Here is a 12,868-nt window from a genome sequence, read left to right on the forward strand (position 1 = left end):
GTGACAGAGTGAGACCCTGTTTCAAAATAAAAAAATTAAAAATTAAAAAAAATGATTCTTTTAAAACAAAAACAAGCCAGACGCAGTGGCTCAGGCCTGTAATCTCAGCACTTTGGGAGGCCGAGGCAGGTGGATCACCTGAGGTCAGGAGTTCGAGACTAGCCTGACCAACATGGAGAAACTCATCTCTACTAAAAATACAAAATTAGCCGGGCATGGTGGTGCATGCCTGTAGTCCCAGCTACTTGGGAGGCTGAGGCAGGAGAATCGCTTGGACCTGGGAGGCCGAGGTTGTGGTGAGCCGAGATTGCCCCATTGCACTCCAGCCTAGGCAACAAGAGTGAAACTCCGCCTCCAGCCTGGGCGACAGAGCGAGACTCTGTCTCAAAAAAAAAAAAAAAAAAAAAAAAGAGTGAAACTCCGCCTCAAAAAAAAAAAAAAAAAAAGAAATTAGCTGGGTGCAGTGGCACACACCTGTAATCCCGGCTACTACTTGGGAGTCTGAGGCACGAGAATCGTTTGAACCTGGGAAGCAGAGGTTGCAGTGAGCCAAGACTGTGCCACTGCACTCCAGCCTGGGCAGAGTGAGACTCTATCTCAAAAAATAAAAAAACCAAACCAAACAAAACAAGCAAAAAAAACAAGGTCTCACTCTGTCACCCAGGCTGGAAGTGCAGTGGTGAGATCACAGCTCACTGCAGCCTAGAACTCCTGGGCTCAAAGTATCCTCCTGCCTCACCCTCTGAGTAGCTGCGATCACAGGCGCATATGCACCATCATGCCCAGCGAATTACATTTTTTTTTTTTTTTTGAGATGGAGTCTTGCTTTGTTGCCCAGGCTGCAGTGCAGTGGCACGATCTCAGTTCACTGCAACCTCCGCCTTCCGGGCTCAAGCAATTCTCTGCCTCAGCCCCCTGAGTAGCTGGGATTACAGATGCCCACCACCACGCCTGGCTAATTTTTGTATTTTTAGTAGAGATGGGGTTTCACCATCTTGGCCAAGCTGGTCTTGAACTCCTAACCTCATGATCCACCTGCCTTGGCCTCGCAAAGTACTGGGATTACAGGCGTGAGCCACCCAGCCCGGCCTTTTTTTTTTTTTTTTTTTTTTTGGTAGAGACAGCATCTCACAATGTTACCTAGGCTGGTCTCAAACTCCTGGCCTCAAGCAATCCTTCCACCTCAGCCTCTCAAAGTGTTGGGATTACAGGCATGAGTCATTGCACCTGGCCAAAAAAAAAAGGATTCTAAACTGTACATCTAGCTGTAATCACATATATATGTGTGTGTGTATGTGTGTATATGTAGCATATATATATTGCATATATATAGTGCATATATATAGTGCACATAAAGATGGGAAAGATTAAATACAAGACTAATAGTAGCTCTCTCTGGGTGGTAGAAATTATGGTTGAATATTGTCTTCTTGACATTTTCTCTATATTTCTGCTTTTCTACAATGGCAATATCTATTATCTATATAGATATACAGATACATATTTTTTTTTGAGACGGAGTTTCACTCTTGTTGCCGAGGTTGGAGTGCAATGGCATGACCTCAGCTCACTGCAACCTCTGCCTCCCAGGTTCAGGAAATTCTCCTGCCTCAGCCTCCTGAGTAGCTGGGATTACAGGCGTGCACCACCACGCCCAGCCAATTTTTTTTTTTTTTTTTTTTTGAGACAGAGTCTTGCTCTGTTGCCCAGGCTGGAGTGCAATGGCACGATCTCGGCTCACTGCAACCTCTGCCTCCCAGGTTCAAACGATTCTTCCGCCTCAGCCTCCTGAGTAGCTGGGATTATAGGTGCACGCCACCACATGTGGCTAATTTTTGTATTTTTGTAGAGATGGGGTTTCACCATGTTGGCCAGGCTGGTTATGAACTCCTGGACCTCGTGATGTGACCACCTCAGCCTCCCAAAGTGCTAGGATTACGGGTGTGAACCACCGCACTCAGCCGGCAATATATTTTTATATTGAGGGGAAGAAAGCTATTTTAAATACAAAAGATGCCAGTAAGGATGGATAAAATGTGGTATACACATACAATGGAATATTATTCAGCTATAAAGCAGTGAAGTTCTGATACGCTATGACCTAGATGAACCTTGAAAACACTAAGCTAAGTGAGGTACTCCAGGCCTCTAGGCACAAAAGGACAAATACTGCATGATTCTATTCATATGAAATATCTGGAATAGGCAATCCATAAAATAGAAAGTAGATTGGCGGTTACCAAGGGCTGGGGTACAGGGGAATAAGGAGTTATTGTTTAATGGGTATCAAGTTTCAGTTGAGGAAAAAAGTTCTAGAGATGAACAGTAGTGACGTTTGGCCAACATTGTGATGTATGCCAATGAATTGCATAGTTAAAAACAGCTGGCTAGGCGCGGTGGCTCATGCCTGTAATCCCAGCATTTGGGAGGCCAAGGCAGGCGGATCACGAGGTCAGCAGATCAAGACCATCCTGGCTAACATGATGAAACCCCATCTCTACTAAAAATACAAAAAATTAGCCAGGCGTGGCGGCATGCACCTGTAGTCCCAGCTACTCAGCAGGCTGAGGCAAGAGAATGGCTTGAACACGGGAGGCGGAGCTTGCAGTGAGCCGAGATTGCACCACTGCACTCCAGCCTGGGCAAAAGAGCGAGACTGCGTCTCAAAACAACAACAAAAAAAAAACAAAAAACAAAAACAAAAAAAACCCTGGCTAAAATGGCAAATTTTGTGATATATGTATAGATATATCTATACACACACACACACACACACACACACACACACACACACACACACACACACAGTAAAAAACAAAACAAAAAGCCAAAAGAACAGGACCCTAAGAGAGAAAGAAGGATGCTATGGAATGGTAAGGTGAATAGGACATGGTGCTTCCCTTTTATTCTCGTGTACTCACTCACAGCTGTCTATCTATGGGCACCTGAGGCTCTAGCTGGAGGAAGAAGGAACTACAGGAAGAGCCTGCTATTAACTTTAGGTCCTCTTTCTGTACAACTGGTTCAGAAAAAACAAGAACCAGGAAGAGGAAAATGTAAAAAGTAAAACTTATGTGTCCAATTACAAAATTTATATTCCCAGCCTTAAGCTTTCTCTAAGCCCTAGCTCCCTATAGCTAACTTACTGCAGAACAATCCCACCTGGAATAATCAGTACCTCTTAAATTTAATAGGCTCTAAGCAAACTCATCACAGAGAATCAGCATAAACATGTTCCCAGCCGTGAAGACTCTTTATAAGCTACTGAAAACAGACTACTGGGTTAATAAGTTACCATTATACACCACGATATGAGATAGCGAAAAACATATTATAGAAGAGCAACTTAGGCTAAAGCAGTAAAAGTACAGAGAAAGGGTTGATTACACCTGGAAAGACAGGGAAGGGTTTCATGGAGGCTGAATTATACCCTAATTAAGACAGAAGCTGTCTTCTGAATATAATTATAAAACTCTATGAAGCAACTTAGAACAATTAGGGCATCTGAATCAGCAAGTGCTTTTTGGTTACACTTCTTACTAAATAACCTGGAAAAAATCCGTTGTTTCTGAGAAATAAAACAGATCCTTTTGTCAATGGATTCATGCAATTAGGGGAAGAAAAGGTGACAGCACAGTCACTACATTCAACTAGATTACCAAATAACAAACACATTCAAATATTTTCAAATGTTACAGAACATAAAACATTTTCAGAAATTTGGTTCTGGATGATACTCTGTAAGTCTGCCTAAGAATTCCTTTCGAAAAGCTGGTTATTGGCCAGGCGCAGTGGCTCACGCCTGTAATCCTCCCAGGACTTTGGGAGGCCGAGGCAGGCGGATCTTCTGAGGTGAGGAGTTTGAGACCAGCCTGGCCAATGTGGTGAAACCCCGTCTCTACTAAAAATATAAAAATTAGGCCAGGCGCGGTGGCTCACGCTTGTAATCCCAGCACTTTGGGAGGCCGAGGCGGGCGGATCACAAGGTCAGGAGATCGAGACCACGGTGAAACCCCGTCTCTACTAAAAAATACAAAAAAATTAGCGGGGCGTGGTGGCGGGTGCCTGTAGTCCCAGCTACTCAGAGAGGCTGAGGCAGGAGAATGGCATGAACCCAGGAGGCGGAGCTTGCAGTGAGCCGAGATTGCGCCACTGCACTCCAGCCTGGGTGACAGAGCGAGACTCGGTCTCAGAAAAAAAAAAAAAAAATATATATATATATATATATAAAAATTAGCCAGATGTGGTGGTGCGCCTATAATCCCAGCCACTCAGGAGGCTGAGGCAGGAGAATTGCTTGAACCCAGGAGGCAGAGGTTGCAGTGAGCCAAGATCGTGCCACTGTACTCCAGCCTGAGAGTGAGACCATCTCAAAAAAAAAAAAAAAACAAAAAAAAAAACCTGGTTATTTCCTTGACCTTTATATGAAACTGTCTCTGAAATCCCCCTATCTCTTAGTTTTGTTTTTTTTTTTGAGATGGAGTCTTGCTCTGTCACCAGCCTGGAGTGCAGTGGCATGATCTGGGCTCAATGCAACCTCCACCTCCAGGGTTCAAGCGATTCCCCTGCCTCAGCCTCCCGAAGTCCTATCCTTTAGTTTTTGACAGCCTCGGATTTTTCTTTGTTTGGTAACATTTAAAAAAAAAACAAAACCTATATATAATTTATTATACCAAATCAATGAACTAATGAATACAAAAAAGGTCAGAGAAGCTTGTCTTATTCCAAATAGTCTTTTAGTTTTTTTTTTTTTTTAGAGTCTTGCTCTGTCGCCCAGGCTAGAGTGCAATGGCACGATTTCAGCTCACTGCAACCTCTGCTTCCCAGGTTCAAGCGATCCTCCTACCTCAGCCTCCTGAGTAGCTAGGATTACAGGCATGCACCACCACACCCAGCTAATTTTTGTATTTTTAGTAGAGACAGTGTTGTACCACATTGGCCAGGCTGGTCTTGAACTCCTGACCTCAGGTGATCCACCTGCCTTGGCCTCCCAAAGTGCTGGGATTACAGGAGTGAGCCAACCTTAGTTTTTAAAGTTTCTGAAGAGGACACCAATTAAGCTCCGGAAGGGGAAAAAAAAATCACAAATACTGATAGCTTGGATAGTACTAATGTTAGTGACATTCAGTACTGACAGTAGAAAATTAGGGGTATGGAGAAACTTTACTTGGCCTAAGTGCATTCAATGAATTTTGAGATCCACTACTGCTCTCCTTGTTCCTCCCTCCCTAAACTGAGCACTTTCTACTTCTTTCATGTTTTGAAGGTCTAAGCACAGAAAGTACTATCATACTGTTTCACAATAATGGCAACAAGTGTCTTTTCTTCTCAGAAGTTTTTATCTGCTTTAAACTGCCAAAACTCAAAAAGGCAGTATATTCCTGAGTTCACACTTTGTAACAAGTTTTAAACATCCCAAAGTAAAAATAGCAAAATTTTAATTAATGTGTTTCCTATTCTAAGACATATATATATGTTCATATCTGAGTGTTTCTGAAAATCATATCCATATTTTCATGTATACATTTAATGCAATAGCTTCTTTTTCCTTCTCAAGAAGCTGTTTTTAAACCAAGTGTATGAGCAAGCCAGGTTATATATAGTATACTAGATGTTTCCCAAAGAGGAATACTTCAGATTTGTTAAGGGTTATATAAAGTAACAAATATCTTGGTTCTCAAAAAATCAATTTTAGAAAGAGGGAAAGAACAATAAGTAAAACTCCTCTCCATCTTAGGTTCAAATATTCAGAAACTTTATGGTTGCCACCTTGTATTATTACTTTGTACGTTTTCCCTGCACAACTATCCTGTGAGGGTTAGAAGACAACACCAGGATCGGGGGAGGGCAGAGAAGCTGCTATAGTGTACACACATGCCACATACCTATTATGTGGCATTAATTCTCTGTGTGATGTTGTGAGGTATATTAACTCCTCAAAAAAACTGCAGTGGCAATATTAACAAAAAAGAATTCACAATATAATTTAGTAAGTGCTATAACAAAAAGCAGATACAGGGCATTGTGGAGGCACACACGAAAGGCACCTAACCCTTCTCTGCACAAATGCTGTACAGGTGCTACCGGGAAGGCTTCTGGGAGGAAATAATGCCTATATTAAGACCTGAAAAAGGAGAAACAGCAATGTCCTTGGAAATACTGATGGGGATTTCTTTTTTATAATGGTTTAAGGAAAGAATTCTGCATGGTAGGTGCTCAGTACCTATATAAGGCAGGTAAACCTCTTACTTTCCCTTTTTTTTGGTGGGGGAGGAGGGACAGGAGGAAATTAAAAGGCCAAGAATGAGTATAATCAAGTATAAATGAAAACAGCAAAAGCAGGATAAATTAACGAATAGTATGAACTCTGGTTTTGACACACCTTAGTTCAAACCTGGAATTCTAGCACTTACTAGGCTATGTGGTTTTAGGTAGGCACCTAACTCTCTAAGCCTCAGCTCTCTCATCTGTAACCAACAACAACCAACTCGAAGGGATATTGTGAAGCTGAAATGGGATATGATACATACTGATTTGTCTAGTTGTCTAATTAGTCTCCCCACCAGATCGTAAGCTACAAAAGACAGAGGCCATGCAAAATATCTTGTACCACTGTCTAGTAAGTCCTTGGCAAAATGCTTGGCACGCAGATGTTTAATAAACGTTGACTATCATTAAGTACTTTGTTATGATGATTTCAATTACAGCAACACCATGACCTCGGCACAGTATTATAGGTTTGATTATATTCTGAAGAGATCAAAAATTACTAACTGGTTCCTTATTTCAATGTAAAACACTTATAAAATCAATGCTGCCCCTACACTAAAAGTTTTACTAACTATGAGAGGCATAAAGTCTTCCAAATCTGAACAAAAACTTTAGAAAAACATGTCCTTGGAGATATTACACAGTTAAATCTATACTGCAAGGAAGGTATAATTTTTTTTCCTCTCTAAAGAAGTGTTTCTCAACTAAGGGTGCCTGCCCTTTGCCTGCAAGGTACATATATATGGCAATCTCTAGAGATATTTTTGATTGTCACAACTAGGAGTGTAGGGGTGTTACTAGCATCTAGTGGGTGAAGGCCAGGGATGCTGCTAAATATCCTATAATGCACAGGACAGCTCTCACAGCAAAGAATTATCTAGTTCAAAATGTCAACAGTGCTGAGGTTGTGGGGCAGAAGAGTTGAAGGGTAGAAAGGTAGGCAAAGATATAAAACTGCATAAACATTTACAAGTAGGTTAGGTTTAATATTATCAGAATTCATGTGTATTATTGCAACTTATTCATTTTTATCAAGTTTTAGATTTTTAAAAAGAGGTTTGAAAGGACTTAGATTTGTTTTTTCTAATATATATCTAAGATTAAGAGAATGGTCTCTCTAAAAATATCTCAGGTCCATGAAAATATATAAAAGCTTTCAATAACTCAGAAAAAAATAATGTCTAAATATAATTGCAGGTCTTACAAATGAAGCTCTACTCTGTATCTCAGAGTAAGAACGCACAGTCACATCAAGCCGAAAGGAAAAAGATGCATGTGGCTTACATTTTCTACTATTTTATCAGTACACTGATTTTCAATGTACAAAGCAGATTTAAATGATGTGTTAATTTTATTCATTTATATATGCAAGGTGGAAGGAACATGTGGCACTTTGCCATTCCACTACCTTTTCTTTGCCATTTAACTCTGCTATTTCTTTATTAATGATCCCTATCCACACTATTATTATTTTTTTTGAGACAGAGTCTCACATGATCTCTGCTCACTGCAAACCTCTGCCTCCTGGGTTCAAGCCATTCTCCTGCCTCAGCCTCCCAAATAGCTGGGATTACAGGCACACACTACCATGCCTGGCTAATTTTTGTATATTTAGTAGAGACGGGTCTCACCATGTTGGCCAGGCTGGTCTCAAATTCCTGACCTCAGCAGATCTGCCTGCCTTGGCCTCCCAAAGTGCTGGGATTACAAGTGTGAGCCACCGTGCCCAGCCCCTACCTCCACATTATTTCTGATTCATGTTTTATAGCACACGTACACTAGTCACCTATTTAAAATTATGAGGTGATACCAAACACAGTAATGATTAAATTTTTTCTTTTTTTTTGAGACAGAGTCTCGCTCTGTTGCCCAGACTGGAGTGCAGTGGCGCGGTCTTGGCTCACTGCAAGCTCCCCATCCTGGGTTCACGCCATTCTCCTGCCTCAGCCTCCCGAGTAGCTGGGACTACAGGCACCCGCCACCGCGCCCGGCTAATTTTTTTTTTTAATTTTTAGTAAAGACAGGGTTTCACCATGTTAGCCAGGATGGTCTTGATCTCCTGACCTCATGATCCGCCTGCCTCGGCCTCCCAAAGTGCTGAGATTACAGGCGTGAGCCACTGCGCCCGGCCGGTTAAATTTAACTTACGGCAGTGAAAGCGTAAACTTTGGTTACTATCACAGATGGAATCGGCTGGGTACGGTGGCTCACGCTTGTAATCCCAGCACTTTGGGAGGCCAAGGTGGGCAGATTATTTAAGGTCAGGAGTTTGAAACCAGCCTGGCCAACATAGCGAAACACTGTCTCTACTGAAAATACAAAAAAAAAAAAAAAAAATTATCCAGGCGTGGTAGTGGGCACCTGTAATCCCAGCTACTCTGGAGACTGAGGCAGAAGAATTGCTTGAGCCCAGAAGGCGGAGGTTGCAGTGAGCAGGGATCACACCACTGCACTCCAGCCTGGGTGACAGAGTGAGATTCTGTCTTAAAAAACAAAAAAACAAATGGAATCATCAGGCAGAGGTGCATCTAGGTGGTAACATCACAAGTAGTTGTTGTTGTTATTTATTAAGTATCTTCTGGAATAACATTAATCTTTGGTCTCATATTTGAGAAAAATAGTGTCATCAAAATACAATAAACTGACATACAATTTTTTTTTTTTTTTTTTAAGACGGATGCTCACTCTGTCACCCAGGCTGGAGTGCAATGGCACAATCTTGGCTCACCGCAACCTCTGCCTCCTGGGTTCAAGTGATTCTTTTGCCTCAGCCTCCCGAGTAGCTGGGATTACAGGCATGTGCCACCACAGCTAGCTAATTTTTGTATTTTTAGTAGAGATAGGGTTTCACCATGTTGGCCAGGCTGCTCTTGAACTCCTGACCTCAGGTGATCCGCCTGCCTAGGCCTCCCAAAGTGCTGAGATTACAGGCGTGAGCCACTGTACCTGGCTGACTAATACATTTTAAACAATTTTGAAACAGTTTTAATAAGAAATCTAACCCATGTAAAGCTATTGCTAAAGCCTTTTGGCTGAGGTAGTAACTAATGAGGCTCTATAGAATATAAAGGTGCATTAGGGTAAAAAAGTCTACCTCTGTTGAGCCATGAGTCCAAAATCTTAAATAATAAAAAAAGTCTGGCCGGGCGCAGTGGTTCACACCTGTAATCCCAGCACTTTGGGAGGCTGAGGCAGGCGGATCACGAGGTCAGGAATTTGGGACCAGCCTGGCCGGCATGGTGAAACCCCGTCTCTACTAAAAATACAAAAATCAGCCAGGCGTGGTGGTGCGCACCTGTAGTTCCAGCTACTTGGGAGGCTGAGGCAGGAGAATCGTCTGTACCCGGGAAGCGGAGGTTGCAGTGAGCCAAGATTGTGCCATTGCATTCCAGCCAGGGTGACAGAGCGAGACTCCATCTCAAAAAAAAAAAAAAGTCAATTTCATCTGAAGAAATGTTGGGATTTATTTCTACCTTATTAGAGACATATTTTATATTAATATTCAAGAACAGTTACATAATTTTGTCATATATGCAAATATCTTGAGCCTGAAAAGTATGATGAAAATCCTTAACTGTCTACTAAAATTATTTTTTTGACCATCATTTAATTTCATACAAAAATCAAAGTGCCACAGTCCTTCAAAGACATCAGAGTGACAATATCAAAGATTTTTCTAAGCTGACATTTTACATCTGAAAGGTCTAGACAATTATTTGTGCATGTACCCACATAATTTAACAACTTGATCATACCTCTTCAATACCAGCTATATTATTCACAGCCAGTTTTTTTAGAGAACTCTGAAGCTTTTTGTCATCAGCTGTGGCTGTTCTATGTACCACCTTCTTCTTTCTGCGAGCTGTACCCTGAAAAATAACCAAACAGAAGTGTTAGCGTTCTTGGCATCTGGCAACTGCAATCACATCTTATGTATCACAATAATCTAAAACCCACATTAAAAAATGGACAAAATAATAATGATTAATATTATAAAACTTCTCAGAGGTTGTGATTGTCAGCCTAACGCAGATTTTTAAAGGTTGGTTCTAGCCAGTTCCTTTTTTTTCCTTATCAGCTTTCTCAGGTTGAATTATTCTTATCTAATATCCAGCCTTTATCATTTCAACACAAGATACTGTTTGCTAATAAAACATAATTTATAACTTCAAGACAATTTAAATACTTTATAACAATTTTAAAACATTATCTTTTCTTATGGTAACTACCACCCCCTGCCAGTAGTCTAAAGATATTCTGAAATTTGGAGAATTAGGACATAACTGAAAATTAATGTCTACATTACAGTAGGAGGAAAAGAATCAATAAATATATAAACAAATTAGATAATTTCAAATGGGATTAAGTACTATTAAGAAAAAACAAAACTAGAGCACAGCAAGAATGACTAAGTATGGGTAAAGCACTACTTTATTAGAAGGTCCAGGAAAGCCCCCTCTGAAGAGGTAACATATGAGTTGAGACCCATAACTAGGGCAAGAATGATCCAAGCAGAATGAAACAAAGTTGAACTTGTCCTTTCTAGAAGAGAGAAAATGGGCCAGTATGGCTAGAGCAGAGTGAACAATGAGAACGGAGGAGGAATATGAAATCAGAAAGATAGGCAAGGACCAGATTATGTAGCCTAGAATGCCATGGGCAGGAGCGAGATTTTATTCTGATTGCAGTGGGAAGCCACTGAAAGGTTTTAAGCACGAGAGTGACTTGATCTGATTACTTATGACTGAAGCTGCTATGTGGAAAATGGATTATAGAGAGACCAGTCAGGAGGCTCCTGTAGCCGTCCTGGCCAGAGATGAGGGATATGGCAGTGAAGATGGTGAGGGGTCAGATTCCCACAAGAGCCCACATGACTTTGCTGATGGATTACACGTGGGATATGAGAAAAAAAGGACATTTGGATGACGCTTAGAAACTTGGCCTGAGCAAACAGGTTGAAAATTATACTAGTTACTGAGAAAGAAAAAGTTCATTTCTAAACTGATACTATGAAACTCTAAATACATTTTTCCATTGAAATACAATTTAAAATAATGGATTAAATTCCTGGATCAGTTTATTAAGTCTTGAGGGTTAAATCTTTCTAAAACTGGTAGGAGTAAGGAGAAAGGAATAGTGGTTTCAATCTCTGGGTAGCTCCTATAGTAGTACTCAGGGAATCAGCCTTATAGAGGGAAGGTAGGGGCTTCAGTCTCAGCAATTCCGGTGGGAGTGGAGGAGAGATCTGACAGCAGAGGATGCCTTGAAATCTAGTTGCTGAAGGACTATTTACACAGGCACTCACTTGTGTAGCATTTCTGACTCAGGGATAGCTCAATTGCTTGGTGAATACCTCAACTCGAATGATCCTCAGGCGCCTCAAATTCAATATGTCTTAAAGCTTATCAGTCCACCAATCTATTCTTTCTATATTTCCTAACTTTTGTAGCTGGTGGTACCACCATATACTCAAGTCTCTAAAATCATGAATCTGAGGGTTATCCTAGATTCTTCTGCATGCCCTCTACCCCCCATATCCCATCAGTCACTAAATCGTGTCAATTCCAACTCCTACATTTGTATCCCATATAACAGAGGTCCCCAACCCCCAGGCCACTGACCAGTACCAGTCTGTGACCTGTTAGGAACACAGCAGCACAGCAGAAGGTGGGGCAGGGGGCATGAGCGAGCATTACTGCTTGAGCTCCACCGCCAGTCAGATCAGCAGCAGCATTAGATTCTCGTAGGAACGCGAACCCTGTTGCGAACTGCATACGCGAGGAAACTAGGTTGCACACTCCTTATGAGAATCTAGCTAATGCCTGATGCTCTAAGGTGGAACGGTTTTATCCCAAAACCATCATCCTCCCATCCGTGGAAAAACTGTCTTCCATGAAACCAGTCCCTGGTGCCAAAAAGATTGCAGACTGCTGCCTTATACTATAGCAATAGCCTCTCAATTGTTCTCCTACATGCCAAACGGAAGACATTTCGTTCCATTTTCCACAACGCCAGCAGTTACCTTTCTAAAATGGCAGTCATTTCCTTCTTAAAATCCTTTAATAGTTGCCCACTGCCTATAGGATAAAACTCCAAGCTCCTCAGTATGGCATATAAAAGTATAACGGAATCCCAAACTACCTGATCATTCCATTTCCTGCCATTCTCTATCCATTACATACTCTAAAGAATAGCTGTACTGGCCGAGCGCAGTGGCTCACGCCTGGAATCCTAGCACTTTGGGAGGCCGATGCGGGCAGATCACGAGGTCAGGAGTTTGAGACCAGCCTGACAAACATGGTGAAACCAAGTCTCTACTAAAAATACAAAAATTAGCCAGGCGTAGTGGCATGTGCCTGTAATCCCAGCTACTCAAGAGGCTGAGGCAGAATAATCGCTTGAACCCAGGAGGTGGAGGTTGCAGTGAGCCGAGATCACGCCACTGCACTCCAGCCTGGGTGACAGAGTGAGACTCCGTCTCAAAAAAAAAAAAGGCCGAGGCGGGTGATCACGAGGTCAGGAGATCAAGATCATCCTGGCTAACATGGTGTTAGCCATGTTAGAAACTCTGTGTCTACTAAAAAAAATACAAAAAATT

At 41.7% G+C, this 12,868-nt stretch overlaps 1 protein-coding gene across 5 annotated transcripts in view; it reads right to left on the reverse strand.

The window, feature by feature from the left end:
* Positions 1-12,868, reverse strand: part of BTF3L4 (basic transcription factor 3 like 4) — a 32,247-nt gene that overhangs the window by 14,980 nt on the left and 4,399 nt on the right. For all 5 annotated transcript variants that reach the window (XM_055254548.2, XM_055254549.2, XM_055254550.2 and 2 more), the window contains exon 3: positions 10,026-10,139. In XM_055254548.2, the coding sequence (XP_055110523.2) occupies positions 10,026-10,139 (114 nt within the window). The remainder of the gene's footprint in view (positions 1-10,025; positions 10,140-12,868) is intronic.

The sequence above is a fragment of the Symphalangus syndactylus genome, chromosome 12 (assembly GCF_028878055.3).
Source record: "Symphalangus syndactylus isolate Jambi chromosome 12, NHGRI_mSymSyn1-v2.1_pri, whole genome shotgun sequence".
Lineage (NCBI taxonomy): Eukaryota > Metazoa > Chordata > Mammalia > Primates > Hylobatidae > Symphalangus > Symphalangus syndactylus.